This window comes from Moschus berezovskii, chromosome 20, assembly GCF_049115385.1.
Source record: "Moschus berezovskii isolate FMDL1 chromosome 20, NW_MosBer_1.0, whole genome shotgun sequence".
In the NCBI taxonomy this organism is placed as follows: Eukaryota; Metazoa; Chordata; class Mammalia; order Artiodactyla; family Moschidae; genus Moschus; species Moschus berezovskii.
In genome coordinates, this window is record NC_142479.1 from 29,953,038 (window position 1) to 29,973,756 (window position 20,719).

The window sequence follows — 20,719 nt, forward strand, 5'->3', positions numbered from 1 at the left end:
GGGAAGGAAAAAATAACAGTTTTCCTGAACCCTTACATGGAGAGCTAGCAGTACCATGCTAAAATTTTAAAAAAGGAGAACATGAAGATACTGTGCTATTGAAAGAATGAAGAAAAAAAAGCAAAAGGCTCAAAGGCCTGATCCTGGGAAGTCACCTCCCTGAGAAGCCTACTTCCCTTAGCTACAGGAGACATCCTACAGTAAGACAGTCTCCTATTTCAGGATGATGCTAGGTTCACTGCTAAACAAACAGAACTTAAACACACCACTATTTAAAGGAAAATAACCACAGAGAGACTGGTTACTGAGAAAAAGTACTTTATCCTGAACTGAGAACAGGCTATAAAACTCAGGGAGGACAAAGATTGAAGAAAAGAAAAATGCTAACCAATGTATTTTTGACTCCTTTGATTCTAAAAACAAGTTCATCAAGCTTCTCTTATCTCCTTCCTCAATAAAACAAATTTTAAAAGATAACTTTATTCTCCATAAGAAGAAGAGCAAGAGGCTGAGCCATGCTATAAATCAGTGGCTCTTAAGTGGGGATCATCTCACTCCCACGGGCACATTTCTGGCTGTCACGACTAGGGGAAGAGGTGTTGTTGGCATCTAAGGATGTGCTAATAAACATCCTGTAACGCACAGAACAGGCTCTACAATAATGAATTATATGGTCCAAAATATCAACAGTGCTGAGGTTTAGAAACTTTGCTATAAACGGCTCTGTAAATCTAAATCATCCCCAAGTAGCTCAAAGCCTACTACCTAGGTACTAAATAAAACTTTAAAATACTGGCAAGTGAAATCAATTAGAAGCCAAAGGTACATACAAGGGGAATAAATATTCGGGTGTCAAATCCAGATCGTCATCATAACCAAATCGTCGAAGCACAGTCCAAGTAGTTTCATGTCTCCCTCTCTGAATAAAAAGTGTGTGTAAAAAAAGAAAACCTGAAATAAAATAAATTAGTAAATACAGCTGATATGAAAATGGGTACAGGGTCACATGGGAGACAAGCATGTAACACACAATGGCAAGAGCTAGACTCACGAATATATGTGTACTAGCTGTGCATACTGAAGGTCAGATCAAACCAAGTTCACGAGTATCTCAAAGAGCTGATTTCAGAATCATTTCACATATACACCCAGGTCAGCAAAAGGTGGTACTGGATGAAAGGGCCAAAAACACATCCCAAGGTGTATACTGACATTCACCAACTTATACGATAAAAAACAAATGAAATCACTTTCGACATCTGTGTGCTTATTTCTATAACGAGAAAATTGGTTTCTGATTTCACTGTGGCTCTATAACATATTTACTTGGTACTTGGAACATTCAGTACTTGGTAAATTTGATTGGGAGACAAAATGTCTTCCTTAAAAATAATTTCTATTTAGAGGAGGCTTATGAGTAATAAGAATTTTAAGATAAATTTGTTTCAGAATTCTTTTATCTCCAGAGGGAACTCTGCACCCTTAAAATCCAATAAATTTCCCTACCTCTAATTTATACTGACAGTGGAGGCAATTATCCCCACCGACGGCCTGCCTCTTCCAACTCTGAAATACCCAGGTTAGATTTTTAGTCACACCAGTAAAGACAGACATTTCCCTAAACATATAGACAGCACTATAGACTGTTGCCTGCCACCCAATTTTTTAAAACTTTGAAAGGGGGAAAAAAGCACCTTCCACCCACCTTTCAGTGTCAATCCACTGTCAGCCACACCATCACTTATATGTTTTCTGACCACATTTTTGACATCTTCCAGAGCTTGAGGGGCTAAGGGAGTGTTGAAACAAATTCTCTGGCAAAAGACATAAAAATAAAGTTAAAAACAAATCAGCATTAAAGTCACAAATAATACAAATATTAATCCACAGTGCAACATTAAATCAAAGAGTTGCAACCAAAGCAAACAAATTCTGAATTAGGACAGCCTCTACTTTATATTAAGTAAAGCATGTCAGACCAAGAAGGGCATGTTTTCCCTACCTTCCCCATCGGGTTCCTAAAACACAGAGCTCTTTGTGTAACTATGTTATACAAAACCGAGAAGGAAAAATAATTCAGAATTCAGACTTCAAGTCATTCTTAATACACCCATTGTACACTGTGAAATGACACTCTCTCAGAGTCCCCTCAACTCCTAAGCAAAAGAGATTTTTTCCCCATAGGTAAAGATTAAATAGCCTAATGTGAAAGAGAGATTTTACATGAAAGAGATGCATGTTTATCAAAATACGATTGGTCATGCCAATAAATTTTTTATAGCTTTTCTCAGGAAAAAAAAAAATCAAGATATACAAATATCTGAAATAAGAGAAAGCTACCTGAAAGAAGTTGAGTTCAGCATCATTGAGTGTACCATCGTTATCTTGATCGGATATTTTGAATATACGAGTAAGGGCTTTTATACAGGCTGGTTTCATCTGTAAATCATTGAGGAAAAATAAATTGTTTTAATGCAAATAGTTGGGATTTTAAAATATGATTGTCATAAATATACTGAGAATTCTGAATGTTTTCACTGTCAAACACATAACATCAAATATAAACGACATGAAAAATTAACTAAAGCAAAGCCATTTTTATCCTCAAGCCACTGTAAGTAAATGAGACAATATTTACTTGGACCAATATCTGGAATAGTTAAACTCTCCCTTCATGATCACATACCTCTGAAGATGAGCAAAAGAGAGATCCATCTTTAGAAAAAGTCATTCTTCCAGTCATTTAGAAGAAATGCCCTCTCTCATTCCATGAGCTGACTTATAAAACTATAACAAAGGCTTTTCTCTCTCAACTTCTCTGATTTTTGACCTTCTGGCAGCAAAATGGCAAGCCACTCCAGTACTCTTGCCTAGAAAATCCCATGGATGGAGGAGCCTGGTAGGCTGCAGTCCGTGGGGTCGCTAAGGGTCGGACACGACTGAGCGACTTCACTTTCACTTTTCACTTTCACACATTGGAGAAGGAAATGGCAACCCACTCCAGTGTTCTTGCCTGCAGAATCCCAGGGACGGGGGAGCCTGGTGGGCTGCCGTCTATGGGGTCACACAGAGTCGGACACGACTGAAGTGACTTAGCAGCAGCAGCAGTAAAATAGGACTAAATGTTTCAATCTGTAACTTGTGTTTATGTGTGTATGTACTGAAGATGGGATATAAAATGTACTTCTTACCAAGAAGATGACAAAACAGCACTGGTTGATGTGCAAAAGTTCTTTTTTTTTAACTACTTGCCTATTGTAAGAATTATATTTTTTAAAAAAAGAACCTTGCCTTTTGTGACTCTGTAAAACTTTTATAAGAAAAGCTGCTGGAAATATATTTTGACAATTTTTATTTTAGGATATATAATGGATAGAACAAATATTTGACTAGTTAAAATAAGGCCAACGTGCTTCTAATTTGTATAATTGCTATAGGAAAATCATGGTCAACAATTCTGAGAAAAGAAAACTTTTAGGGAGATTTTTGAACACTGCAAATGTGGAGGGAGATATCTGATGGACATCTGAGTGAGAGAAATGAGATGGTGAGGTGAGAAAATGAACACTTGTTGGTTTATTTACTCCTATGATACGGCTATCCAAAGCAAGCAGTAATGATGAGTTTTGGTCACACTATCACAACAAACCTAAATGCATAAAATAATTTCTTTTAGAAATAGTAAGGAACAGTTATCTTCCAAAATATGCACAATTCCTCCTTCTTTTTTTTTTTGGTTTAAACAGGGGCTCTAGGAGAGCAATCTGATAGAGTAATAAAGAGCTGAAATCTAAGATATAAAGAGATTAGAAAGAACTAAGAAAAAGAAGTCAAACATTTAGGGAGCATGGTTAGGGATGTCTTTATAAAAAAGTGCTAAATGGACTATAACCTATCACATCCATAATCATGAATAACGTTTTTTTAACATTTTAATTTTGTATTGGGGTATAGCCAATTAACAATTTTGCTGTTGTTTCAGGAGAACAGCAAAGGAACTAAGCCATACACATACATGTAGTGGATAACTCTTTAAGTAAAAAAAGTTATTGCTTCTGTAAATATGATCCTAATATTAGATATTCAAGATTACTAAGGATGACATTATATTTTATTTTCTCTTCTTTTAAAAATCTGTTGCATAATAATCTAGATGTTTCAAAAAGGAGCAATAGGTAGAATGATGCAAAAACCAGAATCTAAAAATAACTTTTTATTTGCAAGTGTTTTTCCCTTGTATCATAAAATGCTATGCTAAAAAAAATAACTGAAGAAAAATAAACAGTGATGCATTTTTCATTAAAGCTTGAAATCCATCAGAAGCTAAAGTGCTCTAAGGTACTGGCTCAATATGATATTTAAATATTAACCATCTTAAAATACAACACAAAAAAATGACTACTTCTTAAACACATTAAAAATTCAGTTCAGTTCAGTTCAGTTCAGTCGCTCAGTCGTGTCCGACTCTCCGCGACCCCATGAATCACAGCACGTCAGGTCTCAATAAAACTTAAAAATGTGTTGTTTAGTTGCTAAGTCACGTCCAACTCTTTTGTGACCCCATGGACGGTAGCCCACCAGGTTCCTCTGTTCGTGAGATTTTCCAGGCAAGAATACTGGGTATCTTCCTGACCCAGGGATTGACCCATGTCTCTTTAATTGACAGGAGGATTCTTTACCATGGAGCCACAAGGCAAGTCCCATCCCTCTTCAAAAGAGACAAATTTCACAGTAATAAAAACAAACTCACTTTGCATGTAAGTAATCTAATCCTCACACAGATCTGTTTCATTATTAGGTAAGCAGAGGACTCCATGGGTCATAGAGAGTCCATCAACCACTGGAAACATATTTCCAGTTCAGGCTTTAATTATCTTGATTTGACCTACCTACCTCAAATCTATGTTAAAAGCTTATGAATGTTATCTAAATAAAAGATTCTATTGTAAGTTTAGACTCAAGGCTTCTACTTGTATAAATCAAGGCATATAGTCTCTAAAAGTTACAGATTCTACCTTAGGCAGGTCTGCCCAAGAAATGACTAACAGATGGTAGTTAAGTGTTTATTAAGGAAGGGAGGATTAGCAGATTAGCAGAACTAATAATAGGCCTAAGAAAAAAGGAGCAATTAGAGAACTGAGAAGAAACTAACAGAGGGGATTCAATGTACTGCCAGGCTAAGCTCAGAGGTAAATCTCTATAGAATGAGACTGCCTACTGGACCGCTAGGAAAGTTCCAGAATCTGTATTTTTAACAAGTATTTTAACCTAGTGACTATTATGAGGTGAATTTCGGAAACACTGAATTAAGGGCAAGTTAGAAAGAAACATTTCAATTAAGAATATAAACTAGGATTAAGGAAGACTAAATCAGGGTCAGATTAAGGGATAACTCAGATTAGTATTTATACCAGAGGTCAGCACTTTTATGGTAAAGCAACTAATAAAGACATAATAATAATGTCTAACAATAAATAAAGACATAACAAATAAAAACACAGCAAATACGTTAGGCACTGGGGGCCAATAGGCAAAATCAAGGATATCATGTAGGTACTCATACAGCAAGAGATAACCAAATTTCCACAAAGTTTTTATTAATTTAAAATATAATAATAACTGAGTATACCTTTGCTCTATAGGTCTACTAATATTACAGAGGATAGAGTTCTTCTTGGAGGGATAACAATTGGCTTAGTTGGGGTTCAAAGTCAGTGTTCCCTAACTTGTAATAAACTATAATGGAATATCAGTTCAGTTCAGTCGCTCAGTCGTCTGACTCTTTGCAACCCCATGGATTATATAATGGAATATAATCTGCAAAAAATCCTACAAAAACAAAAATGACCACTATGATACACACCCAAAACTAACCCAGCATTGCAAATCAACTATACTTTAATTAAAAAGAAAAAGCTAGCTTTCCCTATCATGAAAATCAATTGCAGATAGTCAGCTATTAATCCTGATCTGTAATGAGATTTCACGTATTTCATCTCTGAAAATGTCTTTTTGCTCAAATAAACAATCCCAATAATGACACTGATCCATAAACATATAACTTTCTTTGAGCACATTCATCACTTGGAAGGCATTTATAGAACTCTATTTGATTCTTTTTGTGATATTTGCCTGTTAACATGTCATTACACTGCAGATTAATCAGTTCCAAATGAAGGTTGGGTGGAAGCTCCTCAACTGCATGGTCAAACGGATTAGGAAATAAAAAAACTTCCTTTGCGTGTGCATCGAGGTCCAAAAAAAACTGATGCTGGAATTATAGCTCAAAAAATATATCTGTTTTGCCATCTGAAGATCCACTTTTTTTCTCGTCTTGTTTTGGCATATGTATGTACTGGTAATAAAAAAATAAAATGCTACTCTACAGGGGTACATGTGGCACATGAGATGCTGCTGCCAAGTCTGAAGTATGTCAGTGCAGTTCGCAGGGCGTCGAGCAGTGGTGTGTTGACAGTTACCACAGACAAGCTCTGCTGCAACCACATGACTGCCTTCACAGCAGCAAAGCACAGACAGATGTCAGAGAAAACGTGGCTGTGCTGCAATAAAACTTACCTATGAATGATGAAATCTGAAGGCCATATAAATTTTCCCATATCTCAAAACATTATTCATTTTGAATTTTTCCCCAATCATTAAAAAATGAAAAATGTATCTTAGCTCACAGGCTATATAAAAGCAGGTGGCAGTGGAGAGATGAATGGAAAAAGTAGCTGTGGTACACATATATAACGGAATATTACTCAGCCATAAAAAGCAACGCTAATGACTGACTCATTAGAGTCAGTTCTAATGAGGTGGATAAACCTAGAGTCTATCATATAGAGTAAAGGAAGTCAGAAAGAGAAAAACAAGGATCATATACTAACACATATATATGTAATCTAGAAAGATGGTACTGATGAAATTATTTGCAGAGCAGCAATGGAGACACAGACATACAGAACAGACTTATGGACATGGTGGCAGGGAGGAAAGGGTGGGATGTATGAAGAGAATACAATGGAAACGTACATTACCATATGTAAAATAGATAGCCAATGGGAATTTGCTGTATGACTCAGGGAACTCAAACCGGGGCTCTGTAGCAACCTAGAGGGGTGGGATGGGGCGGGAGGTTCAAAAGGAAGGGGACATATATACATCTATGGCTGATTCATGCTGATGCTTGGCAGAAACCAACATAATTCTGTAAATCAATTATACTTCAATTAAAAAATAAAAAAAAAAAGCAGGTGGCAGGCCAAATGTGGCCCATGGGTCAGTTCTCCAACCATTCACCTATACTATAAATTTTTCCTGAAAAGATTTTTTTCAGCTTTTTTCCCCCAGCAAACTTCTATTCCTTAAAAACTCAACAACAAAAGAAACAAATAACTCAATTAAAAGATGGATAAAATACTTAAATAGACCTTTCTCCAAAGGAGATACACAAATGGCCAATAAACACATGAAATGATGTTCAATATCATTAGCCATCACGGAAATGCAATTCAAACAACGTAAGATACCACTCACATCTACCAGGATGACTACAAACAAACAAAGGCCAGGGGGAGGATAATAGGTGCCGGCAAAGATGTGGAGAAATTGGGACTTTAATTTTAGTGGTTCCTCAATATGAGTAAAACATAGAATTACCATGTGACCGAGCAATTGCACTGCTAAACAGACATTCAAAACAGGGGTTCAAACTTGTGTGTGAACGTTCTTAGCAGTATTCACAACAGCCAAAAGGTGGAAGCAACCCAATTCTCTACCAACAGTTGAATGGATAAACAAAATATGCTATATCCATACAATGAAGTGTCATTTGACCATAAAAGGGAATGAAGTACTAGTGATACTACAACATGGATGTATCTTCAAAACATTACACTTCGTGAAAGAAGCCAGACACAGAAGACCACACGTTGTAGGATTCCACTCATATGAAATGCCCAGAGAGGCAAATTCAGAGAGACAGAGAGTAGACTAGTGGTTGCCAAAAACTAGGGGAAGGGGCAGGAGGGAATGGGAGCTATTGCGAATGGGTACAGGGTTTCTCTGGGGGTGATGAAATGCTCTGAAATCAGACAGTGATGATGAACACACAACTTTGTGAGTACACTAAAAATCACTGAAAAGAACAAAAAAGTGAACTTCATGATATGTGAGTTATATTCCAATTTAAAATTTAATTTTAAAAGTCTATGGTGATTGGCAGTGAAAAGAACCAGAACATGTGAAATTCCTTAAGTTTATTGACTTAAATAATTTTGCCTGTTACACATAATTACAAAAAAAAAACCTTTACACTTTGGAAGAAAACAAGTCTATGGTAAAAATATCCTTACATTTTAGATATTTCATTAAGGAATTACTGTGTTTCTAAGCTATGGAACAAAAGGGAGTATTCCAATTGTATTATATATCGTATCCATGTCAAATAGTTATACAAGTTTTTCACTTGTATGTTACTAAGTTTGTGGATTTTACAGTAGCAAAGCAAACAGACCATTAGTTAAGTCTTTGGACTTTTTGTTGTTACAGTTTCCAATTCTTCTGTTTGCTTTAATTACATTTCTTAAAGTAGTATTTGACTTGGCATATTATTCTGAGCATTAAATGTGATTGTCTTTGAAGAAAAGTACCTAGGAAATATAACAGTTTAGTAAGTAATAAATTTAAATTTCAGCAGTTTAGATGAATACGTAAGAGTTACTAACAGTCAGTATACTAATGGAGTTGCTACCTACACATCCCAATCCTTACTAACACGGTCTGAAGGGATGGAGGATTTACCTCTTTCTCCTCTGGGCAGTACAGGGGCCCTGTAGGATGAAGAACTGCTTTCTGTGCATAATAGAAGAGCTCTGATATGTTCTTCAGATTTTTTGCTGAACACTGAAAAGAAAATTTTAAATGTTTCACTTGGAAAGCAATTCAGAGAGAGAGCTAAAACATTAAAAATTTAAAAAAAAATTTTTTTAATCATCAAGATTCCTTGAAGAAACTTAAAAAAATCCATTTTTTTTTTTTAGTGGATATCACCATATGATAGACTACAAAGAGCCCAGAGGCCAATTCCAAGTTCTCTGTTTTATTTGGTTTATGTGACTTCCCAAACAGGAAATTTATTCCACCCCACAGCTTCCCCCATCTCCTATTCTGAACCTCAATTTAGTTAGAATTCACCAACCGTAAATTTCAAAATAAAATGAGAAGGCATACCTCCACACAGGTTTCTATTTCTGTGTACTGGTTCATAATAGGAAGGATGGTCTCCATACTACTATATTCCACCAGGTCAGATTTGTTCCCAACCAATATCAAAGGCAGCCTGAAATAAACAGGGTACACAGTAATAAGGAAGGCAAAAGGCATGAGATTTTATTTTAATGTACACTGTAACCTGGTAAAGGACAATGATAAAGTAATTGAAGAGGGCGAACTATACACGGTAATCAGGGAACAATTCCTCTGACAAAGTGGCATTTGAGGCAAGGAGTGAAGGATGAGGTGGAACCTGTCAGGTGAAAAGCCTGGAAAGAGCTGGCTGGGATGAAGCGACAGCATGTGGAAAAGCCCCAAACTGAAGAAACATCCCCATGAGTCCAGGTAACAGAATAATGCCAGAGCGGCCGAGGAGTACTGGTCAAAGGGGAAGACATACGAAGCGGAGCTGGAGAGAAGAGCAAAGGCCAGATGCCAAAGGACTTTACAGCTAGAGAAAAGAGAGTGTGTTTTAAGTGTTAAATGACATGATCTGATAGACATTTTTAAATGCAGTCATTTGTTATCTTTTAGAGATACATATTGAAATAGTTAAGAGTATGATATGATATCTGATTTGTTCAAAATGATCCCAAAGGAAGGGGTAATAAATGAAACAACACTAGCCATGAGTTGTTATCGTTGAAGCTGGATGATACAGAGGGATTCATTATACTATTCTCTCTACTTTTCAATATATTTGATTTTTTTTCAATAATAAAAAAGTTCTTTTAATGTGGTATCCTGGATTAGGGTAGTGAACACAGAGAAGAAATTTTCAGATTTGAGATATATTTTTGAAGTAGAACAGATAGGAGCAATGGTAAATTAGATATGGAGACTGAAGGAAAATAGAAATCAAGAAAAGTACAAAGATTTTTTATGGCTGGACAAAAGGAGTAATTTTTTTTCCCATTTTTAAAGTTTTAATTGAATTTGTTACAATACATTGCTTCTGTTTTGTTTTGGTCCTTTGGCCCAGAGGCAGGTGGGATCCCTGTTCCCCGTACTAGAAGGCAAAGTCCCAACCACTGGGCTGCCAGGGAAGTCCCCAAAATGAACAGATCTTTTGAGACAGAAAAGATTGAGAAATCTGGGGGGGGGGGGGGGGGCAGCGGGGAATAGGCAAGAAATAAGGAATTTTATTTTCAATAAATTAAATCTGAAAGGCCTATCAGAAATCTGAATGGGGATTACCAAGGAGAACTAGCCCAGTGGAGAACAATTATTTGTACAACCCACAAGAGAGCTTAAAGAGAAGGCAAACCATCTAGCTGGGACTCTAGATTGTAAAAGAAACACTTGCAGGCATTTATTTAACCACCTAGTGTGGTTATTACATGTAAAAGGACTGGCCCACTACATAACCCAAACATAGATTGTTAATAGAGCCAGGAGAGTTCCCAAAAATGCACTGCTTTACAACCAAAGGTGTGCTCAGAATAATTTATGGATCTTAAAAAAAGAAAACATACAAGTCCAAGCCCTACTCCAAACGTACTAATCCTAAAACTCAAACAGTAGAGCAAAGGCATCTATATTGTTGTAAGGTACCTCAGGTGACAGTGATGGGCACATCTGACTAAGGACCACTGTGATAATGGTCCACAGAAGTCCTAGATACGAACGTATGTGTGACAAATATAAACTTAAGGTATGAGGCCCAGGAAAGAAGGTACTGGGAAAATGTGAAGTCCATACATTAATGAAATAGACCACCTTGGAACAAATCAACCATAAGAGAAATAAATATGCTCCTACGATTCAGGGAAGGGTAAAGGTACACCCACACCTGAGAAAGCTCAATTAGCTCTCCCAAACACTGAAGGCCACTTTCAGATGGTACACTAAAAGGGGCATGAGACTAGCCAGCTAGTTTCTAGAGAGCAGTTTAGGAAGCTGTCACGGTAGAGTCAATTTTAAAAATTCAGTTGTTCAAGCTAGTGCTTCATAGATCCTGGCAAAACTGACTTCTCGGAAGAGTCCTCCAAACAGTTCAAGAAATAAGCAAGAAAATCAAGTGTCAGGAGCATAGAGGCATTGTTTCCTCCAAGGCAGTCCAATCCAATACAACCTCTGTGATGACAAAAATGAACTTTATTTGTACTTTCCATTACCCTAACCTCTAGCCACAAGTGCCTATCAAGCACTTGAAATGTGGCTGCATCCAAGGCACCAATTTTTTAGTTTTATTTTACTTAAATTGCCACAACTGACTAGAAGCTACTTCACTGGACAGTATAGCTCTAGAGAGCTCCTTTCAGCTCAGTCAGGAAGTCATTACAAAGTGACTTTAAAACAGTGATAATGACTGTGTTCTTACATATTTCACATGGTTAACATTCAATGATTGCGGTTAATGCCAGTCCTCAAAAGGGCATCTCAAGAAAGAGGGCACATTACAGTTTCAGAGCTCTATTTCCTGCTTTGCTCTCAAATATGTATGCAACCTCAAGTAATTCCTCTCTGATAAAGGTGTGTGTGTGTACAAACAGACCTATCAGATAAAGCACGTATGGCAAACCGTTAACTAGTAGATCTAAGTGAATAGTTTACAGATGTTCATTGCACTATTTCTTGTGACTTATCTCTAAGTTTGTAATTTTTCAATATACAAAGTTTCAGAGAGAAAAAAGTACCTGCTGTCTTTGTCTGTTCTTTCATTTATGAGAGGAATCCATCGACTTGTTACCTAAAATGAAAATTAACAGGTGTTAAGGCCTAATGGCGGAGAAGGCAATGGCAAGCCACTCCAGTACTATTGCCTGGAAAATCCCATGGATGGAGGAGCCTGGTAGGCTGCAGTCCATGGGGTCGCTAAGGGTCGGACACGACTGAGCGACTTCACTTTCACTTTTCACTTTCACACATTGGAGAAGGGAATGGCAACCCACTCCAGTGTTCTTGCATGGAGAATCCCAGGAACAGGGGAGCCTGGTGGGCTTCTGTCTATGGGGTCACACAGAGTCGGACACGACTGAAGTGACTTAGCAGCAGCAAGGCCTAATGGGGATCTCCCTTGAAAAATACTCCACCCTAGGACTCCTAAAATTCTAAATTGAGGATCAATTTTAAAAGTGCCCCCACTGAAATTTAACAAAGTATAGTGAAAATTCACATATTCATACCTTATCAATGGAATGCTTGTTGTTAACAGCATAAACTATGCAGATGACATTAGCCTATAAGAAAAATTAACAAATTGATGGTATTTTAAAATAATACAAATGTAGCATTTAATTACCAGCTAGCTAATATATTTCAGTCAAACAAAGAAAAAAATTTGAAAATTAAAAAACTTAGCATGCCTCTAAAAGCAAAAGGATTTACAGCAAAAATACATACTGAAAGTCAGCAGTGACAATAAAGAACTGAAAAAGCCCTCTCTGTGAGAGAAGGAAATGCCAGACACAGGATCGTCATTGTTCTCCCACAAACAAACCTAGAATTATTTTTAACTCACCTGTGATATTTCTTGATGAAGCTGTTCATCACTCTGTTCTGCTTCTACAAATGACAAAGTCAATTTTTTATCATATTTTAAACACTTTCATAAAAATGAATGAACAACCAAGCTAAAATCCATCTGACATCCACCTAACATCCCTCAAAACCTCCCTCACCTCTGTCATTTACAAGATGTACTGCCAGACAAGTGGCAAAGAAAAGGGAAAGCCAGAGAAAGGAAAGAGTGGAACTATGATAAGGAAGCTGGCTGGCACTGAGAGACAAGTCTACAAGAAGATAAGTCAGGCAGGGAAGAGCAGAAGGCATTGTGCGATAAATCTGGGCCAGCATCTGATCCAAAGCTGAGAAGGGACTGGCAAAAGAGATCAGAAACTCAAGCTAGAAGACTGGGTACTAAAGAGTCAGAAGCCCAGACAAAAAGCCTATACACACAGGGTCAAAAAGCCAGGTGAGAGTCTGGGAAATACAAGCTTAAGATCTAGAAAGCCGATAGAAGTAATCTTAACCAGGCCACAGAGGCAAAACCAGATCATGATAATGAAAAGTCAAGAATTCCCTCACTCGCCCACCTCTCTGGCTAGAACTGGTCTCATGGAAGGATATGCCTATGATCCCACAGGTGAAGGGGACGGTATGATACATAGCTAGGAGAGAGATAGGAGAGGGAAGTAAACAAACAGCAAAACAATTACTGATATATGAGATCACTTTAGGTAACTGCTTCCCCTCAAAATGTTATTTCTGGCACATAAACTAATGTTACGAATGAGTATGATGGTATCTCAATTAATGCTAAATAACTGGCCGTATTTCAAATATCTTCTCATAAGCTGAATAATCAAGCAGTTAAAGCTTCAATTGTAATACTGAAGTCAATCTAAACATGTAGCTACACACATTGAAAAAGAATAATTCTATACACAGAGCTAGTTATGAGACTGTAGCAGGGAGCATCCATTCCCCTCAGCTTCTAGTACTGTCCAATAGAAATGTGATATAAACCATACATGGAATTTTAAATTTTCTGGTAGTCACCTTAAACAAAGTAAAAAGAAAACAGGTAAAATGACTTTTTAATTTAACCCAAAGTATCAAAAGTACTAAAATTTCAACATGTAATCAACAGAAAATTTATGAGATACTGAACTTTATTTCATACTGTCTGCTAAGTCCACTAATATTTTATACTTAGAGCACATTTCAATTTAGACTAGACACATTTCAAGTGTTCAACAGTCACATGTACTAGACTGTACAGTTCTGGTGTTTCGTTTTTAGAATGGATGGGATACCAGCTCAGCAAAACAAAACATTACCAATGTGGTTATACACATTTTTAAAAATAGATATCATTTTTCAGAGCAGTTTTAGGTTCACAGCAAAACTGAGTAGAAGGCACCGAGTTTTCCCATATACCTCCTGATTTCATATACAGTTTCCCCCATTATCAACAGCCTGCATCGGTGACACGTTACAACTGACCCTTCCTTTCCAAAAGAAGTTCCAGAACAAAGCAAAATAATTTAATGATTAAAAAGTAAGTAGTATTGTGCAGAAAAACTTTACATTATTAAAAACAATATAATGTGCTTCCATTATCATTTAATGTAAGCAATCTGTTTTAACATTTTTTTTTTAGGACAAACTCTGACAAAAACAAACTTAAACTCAACAAATTTTCACATGAGAACTCTTTCTACATCACCATGCCTGAATGCCTGATAACAAAATAACACAGAACTCTCTGCAAATATGCTAATTCAAGGAGAGTTACAATTTATCTGGTCATTTGCCATCCCCCTTTCCCTTTCATTATTATGGAATCCAACTTAGTAAATTAGGGACAGAGAACTGCAAGGTGGAGACTTTTTGTGGGATGTGGGGTGAGACAAGAGTAAATAATCATTTACTGTGAGAGAAAAAGACACCCCTTCTAAAACATTTTTTAAGGCTTAGGGCATCATCGACTCGATGGACATGAGTTTGAGTGAACTCCGGGAGTTGGTGATGGACAGGGAGGCCTGGCGTGCTGTGATTCATGGGGTCGCAAAGAGACGGACACGACTGAGCGACTGAACTGAACTGAAGTATCTTTTTAAGGACTTTGAAATTTACAGCTTCACCTGCAAGAAGACATTTACTACCTGAGTAATCTACAATGTGCGTTGGAACTCTCTCAGGGGTAACATCAGCTGGAATGGTGATTTCTTCTGCCCGGGGAGGAACCTTCATTTGCAAACAAATATAAAAGAAGGAAAAACCTTTGAATATCAGCAATCAAACTTTTTAGTAGATTATGTAAATTCAAGCATAATTAGCCCTTTCACCCATGCTTACCTTTACAGGTATTTATTATAATTTTAAATGTTTATTTTTGTGCTTTACCATAGATGCAAATACATACTAAAGCTATATGATAAAACACTAAAAAAAATAAAATAAAAGCACATTTATACCTGTGTGGGCACAGGACATATTAAGGACACTTCAGCTCCCAAAACAATAAATTAATTTAGTGTTTCAAAATTAGATTTCTAAAATGTAGTTTTCATTCTATTTTGTTGAAGGCTTAAGATATTCTGCAAGTGAAGACCTATCCTCAAGGGACTGCCCTGGCGGTTCAGTGGTTAAGATTCTGGGCCGCTGTCCTTTCCAAATATGATCCGGCAGGCTGGTACCCGCACAAAGAAAGATAGCTAGAAGAAGGGCTGATCCACCATCATTGAGGTGGTGACCAGGAGAATACACTATCAACATTCACAAGTGCATCCATGGAGTGGGTTTCAAGAAGTGTGCCGTTCAGGCACTCAAAGAAATCCAGGAATTGGCCATGAAGGAGATGAGAACCCCAGATGTTCGCACTGACACGGCTCAACAGAGCTGTCTGGGCCAAAGGGATAAGGAATGTCCCATACTGGTATGCAGCTGTCCAGAAAATGATGAGACTCACCAAACTTGGGCTACCTATGTGCCTGTCACAACTTTCAAAAATCTAGACACTTAATGTGGATGAGAACTAACTGCTGATTGTCCAATAAAGTTAATGAACCGAAAAAAAAAAAAAAAAAAAAGATTCTGCACTCCCAATGTAGGAGGTACGGGTTTCATCCCTGGTCAGGGAACTAAGATTCTGCATGCCACTCAGCGCAGCCAAAAAAAAAAAAAGAAATATTCAAATAAATTAATAAACTATCAAAATTTTAGAAGATAACTGTTTGGCTATATAAACCTTAAGTATAATAACTCCATTATTTAAAAAAACTCCTTATCCACACCCAAAAGGACTATGATAAAATAACAATTCTAAACTAAGTTAAAATATCACAAAGACTTTTCAGGTATTATACTCTAAGTGATCATAATTAATGTTGCTGATTTCACAAACCACATATGAAAATACACTCCATTTTACAAATTATGATTTATTTAACTATCTTATTTAAGAGAAAAAAAGTGAAAGAAACAATGGTCACATGACAATTGTAATTACTGAAATAACTACTATATAATACATTAAATTGCTCTCTGAACCATGAAATTGCACAGATATTCCTAATTAAACAATAGTAAATAAATGATAAATGCAAACCATGGCGCTAGTAATACCTATTATATGAAGAAAGAAAATAAAATGAAATAATCTTTATCTCATTTGCATTGATCCCATTCCTCATAACAATATCTTTACATAATGCTTTAGGCAACTGTTCACCATACTGGATCTTCCAACATGTAAATAAATACATTGCCAGCAATAACAAAACCACCATGCTTTTGGTGGTATTTTAGTAAGTTTATCTTACTTGAGACACACAACAATTCTTCAAGGTGGACAAAGGTGGAATGAATTAGATTTTTTATTTGTAAAATGATGTAGGTAGATAATTTTTGAGATTTTCAAACATGTGTATCAGTATCCTAGTGGCTCTAATGATGTCTCAAAGATTGGGGAGAGTTAGACAGAAGGCAAGTGGGGAGCCAGACATTTCATCCTTACTTCAATTAAAGGAATATTCATCTGTTGTATATTTGGGGCTTATAAAAACATTTTATTTTTAAGACAGAATTACACAGCTTAGATGATCCCTAATATCCCTTTCAACTCCCATTTTACAGATGAGACAATTAAGGCAGAGAGATGACAAACGTCCTAGCCAAGGTCAAAAGTAAGAAACACAAAGGCCTTATGTGAACTCAGAACTGGTTTGACTCTTTCTCCTATATTTCAGAGATGTCTTGTAAAAACATGAGCCTTTCTAAAAGTCATTAACTATCAGAAAGGAAACACATGCCAAAAAAACCCTAAAATGTATTTCATTTAACTCAATTTTGACAAAAATTTTAAATGTAGGAAAGAAATCACAATACCTACCTCTTCTGGGAATTCTTCACTGACTAGAGACATAATCAGTGACGTCTTCCCAACTCTAGCTGTGAAAAGGAAAAAGTATTACTTTAATAAAGTATTCAGATTCTAGAAAGCTCAAATTTAGCAACCACACAGCAAAGTACTGTTATTTGTTACCTAAAATCAGAGGATCAGAGGCATCTAAATTACCAATTTTCAGTACATCTTTTTTTTTTCTGCTTAGAAAAGTTACACAGGTTCACTGTTTAGAACAAAAAAATTACTAAAATATATACTATGAACGTAAAAATCTACCACAGTATCCCCCATAAACTGTTTAATATGTGTAGTCTCCCAGATCTTCCCACACTCGTATTAACATATTATAATAATTTACCACAGTAGAATCAGAGTATTTATACTATTTTACAACTTTTATCACTTAATTATGTATTGGGGCAGTATTCCATGACAATATTTAAAAATCTCCCGGAAGAGGGAAGAGAAAGTTATTATTTAATAAATACAGTTTTTGTTGGTAATGAAGAAGAAGTTTTAAATGTAGAAAGTGGTGATGGTTACACAACATTGCAAACATATTTAATGCCCTTGAACAGAATATTTACTAAATGTAAAAATGTTATGTTTTTTGTATACTTTATCACAATTTTTAAAAGAAGTAATAATAAATGCATTTTATATTAACATTTAAAAAGCTTCCTACATTATTTTTTGATAAGTGTATAAGAATCCAGTGTGAGATGTGTCATTATTTATTAATGTAATCTCCTAATGATGAACAGTGCTGCAATGTTAATTTCTACAGGATAAGCTCCTAGAAGTGGAACTCAAGTTAGCACACATGATCTTTTTGTTTTTAATAGACATTGTTATATTACTTATATTGTTATGTCAAAAAAGAATAATTTACATCCTTACCAATAGAAGATCAGAGTGTCTATTTCTTCATATCTTTACATCCTTTCTGTTTTAGGGTATCATATTTAAAGGGTTAGTAAGAGCAAAGAAACTTTCCTGTTACATGTTCTAACCTAGCAGGTTTTTTAATGTACAAACTTAAATTCTTAATTTTCTTTGTGAAACCTGACTTTCATTCCCATCATTTTCTGATCATGTGATTACTATTATTAGACATTCAAATACTTATCAACTAAAATCTTTTTGTGATTCTAGAGGAAAACAGTCCACCTGCCTGTTGATCTCTGCTGTGATAGCAAACTATAGTTTTCAAAAGTCTAAATATAAAAGAGCCAGAAAATGTTAAAGTCAAGGAAAGTCACATTCCTTTGCTAAATAAGTGACTAAAAGAAAGTGTGACTAAAATTACAAGTCAAGTCTGTGGAAAAATGATGACTGGCTGGAAGGGAGAGTACTGGTCAAAACAAATCAGAGGGCGTGCTGCAAGCAAGCGGCTGCAGCTGATAGAGGGCAGTCCAGATGCTTAACAGGCATCCTCTGGCTCTGACTCTTCAATCCTTTCAATCTGCACCTGTGAGAAGGCTTGGGCCTTCTTCAAGGGGCTGACAATAAGGTAACATTTCCCTGAGTCAGAGAATCTGGAGTCCATCATCAGAGAACTGCTACGAGCCAGGTACTGAAGTCAACTTATCCAGCTCCCCACAGCAATTTCAGATGAAGAGCCTGGGACCCAGCCATAGTGATTTTCTCATGGTCTCACTAGAAGACTAGTTACAGACCTAGGAAAATAACCCATTTTAACGTGTTAGTAACACAGAAAATCGGTGAAGGCAATGGCAAGCCACTCCATGGAAAATCCCATGGATGGAGAAGCCTGGTAGGCTGCAGTCCATGCGGTCACTCAGTCGGACACAACTGAGCAACCTCACTTTCACTTTTCACTTTCACGCATTGGAGAAGGAAATGGCAACCCACTCCAGTGTTCTTGCCTGGAGAATCCCAGGGACGGGGTAGCCTGGTGGGCCGCCGTCTATGGGATCGCACAGAGTCGGAAACGACTGAAGCGACTTAGCAGCAGCAGCAGCAGCAACACAGAAAATGCATGACGATCCCAAAAGTCAGCGAGCACCGCATACACAACTACTACTTAAGTTAATTAAAATAATTCACTGATTCACTGGTGACTAATCCAGCAGCTCTGGCTCTTTTTATTTTTAGAAAATTCCAGATGTACAGAAAAATTGCAAAAATAATTAAAAGGAGTCATGTCTATCCTTTAACCAAATTCCCCACATATTAGCATTTAACCATGTTTGCATCATTATTCTCTCTATATAATTTTTTAAAAAACATTTGATGGAGAAGGAAATGACAACCCACTCCAGTGTTCTTGCCTGGAGAATCCCAGGGATCGGGGCGCCTGGTGGGCTGCTGTCTCTGGGGTTGCAGAGTTGGACACAACTGAAGTGACTTAACAGCAGCAGCAGCAGCAGTAGTCAAAATATTGTTCATCTTTTTTATTGTAAGTCTGTTTTTTATTTCCAAATGTATGGATATTTTCTGGCTGCCTTTCTTATTATTTTCTTGTTTTTATTATGATAAGGAACCATATGTTATATCAACTCTCTGAAATTTATTTTGACTTGCTTTAGGTCAATTTTTATGAATATGTTGCTTTGAGAAGAATGTGAATTTTCTATTTCTTATTAGTACAGTGTTCTATACTATTCATTCAGTGACATGTTCACTTCAATAAAATGAATGTTCATTCAGTGAAAAAAAAAAAAACATTTGAGAGTAAATCACAAACATGATGCCCCTTTATCCTGAAGCACTCTAGTATGTATTTCCTAGAAACAGTATCATTGGAGTGGGGTGCCATTTCCTTCTCCAGGAGATCTTCCCGACCCAGGGATCGAACCCGGGTCTCCCACATTGTAGACAGACGCTTTACCATCTGAGCCACCAGTGAAGTCTTATTCTCTTACATAACCACAGTTAAATCAAGTCATGTCAAGATCAGGAAATTAACACCCCAAAGAGTGCTATTCTGTAAACTATAAACCTTATTCATGTCTCACTATTATCCGTTACAGAAAAGAAAAATCTTTTCTGTCCAGAATCAAATATTCCATTTGATTTGGTTGTCATATCTCTTTAGTCTCCTTTAATCTGGACGCTTTCCTCCATCTTTAGCTTTCATGACCTTCACATTTCTGAAGACTGCAAGTCATTTATTCTGTAATACCTCTCTCATCTGGGTCTGTGTGATGCTATCCCACGATTGATTTCAGGCTCCGCTTTTTGGCAGAACATGAGAGAAGTGTTGTGCCCTTCTTGGTGTGCCGTAACAGAAAGGAGATAATGTCAATTTATCCCATTACTGTGATGTTCACTGTCATCACTTGGAGGAGGTGGTGTTAGGTTTCTTCAGTAAAGTTATTTTTTTCTAATTAAAAAATATCTTATGAGGAGGTACTTTGAGACTATGTAAATTTTCTGGTTCTCATCAAACTTTTGCCTATGAGGTTTAGCAGCAATTCAAGTTTCTTGCCTAAAACAAGTATTGCTATCGTGATGGTGATTTTTTATTTCTATCTATTCTCCTATATTACTTTGCATTCTCCTGTAAGAAAAAACTTTCCCTTCTGTTTCTTATGAGTGTGGTCTCATGGATTATTTATTATA

General features: G+C 36.6%; 1 protein-coding gene and 1 pseudogene across 15 annotated transcripts in view; one reads left to right on the plus strand and one right to left on the minus strand.

Moving 5' to 3' along the window:
• The window catches only part of RHOT1 (ras homolog family member T1), a 91,830-nt gene that overhangs the window by 56,668 nt on the left and 14,443 nt on the right, over positions 1–20,719 (minus strand). For 9 of the 15 annotated variants that reach the window (XR_008682656.2, XR_008682660.2, XM_055401354.2 and 6 more), the window contains exons 2-12: positions 17,117–17,175; positions 14,889–14,970; positions 13,314–13,388; positions 12,740–12,783; positions 12,405–12,458; positions 11,916–11,968; positions 9,235–9,343; positions 8,806–8,907; positions 2,341–2,439; positions 1,706–1,814; positions 831–951 (exon numbers count right to left, since the gene is read on the minus strand). Coding sequence is in view for 13 of the 15 variants with exons in the window: in XM_055401354.2 (XP_055257329.2) it covers positions 831–951; positions 1,706–1,814; positions 2,341–2,439; positions 8,806–8,907; positions 9,235–9,343; positions 11,916–11,968; positions 12,405–12,458; positions 12,740–12,783; positions 13,314–13,388; positions 14,889–14,970; positions 17,117–17,175 (907 nt within the window). In the remaining 2 variants the exon portion in view is untranslated. The remainder of the gene's footprint in view (positions 1–830; positions 952–1,705; positions 1,815–2,340; positions 2,440–8,805; positions 8,908–9,234; positions 9,344–11,915; positions 11,969–12,404; positions 12,459–12,739; positions 12,784–13,313; positions 13,389–14,888; positions 14,971–17,116; positions 17,176–20,719) is intronic. The other 6 variants (XM_055401284.2, XM_055401296.2, XM_055401329.2 and 3 more) reach the window with 2 other exon arrangements.
• On the plus strand, positions 15,445–15,764 carry LOC148774660 (large ribosomal subunit protein eL31 pseudogene; annotated as a pseudogene).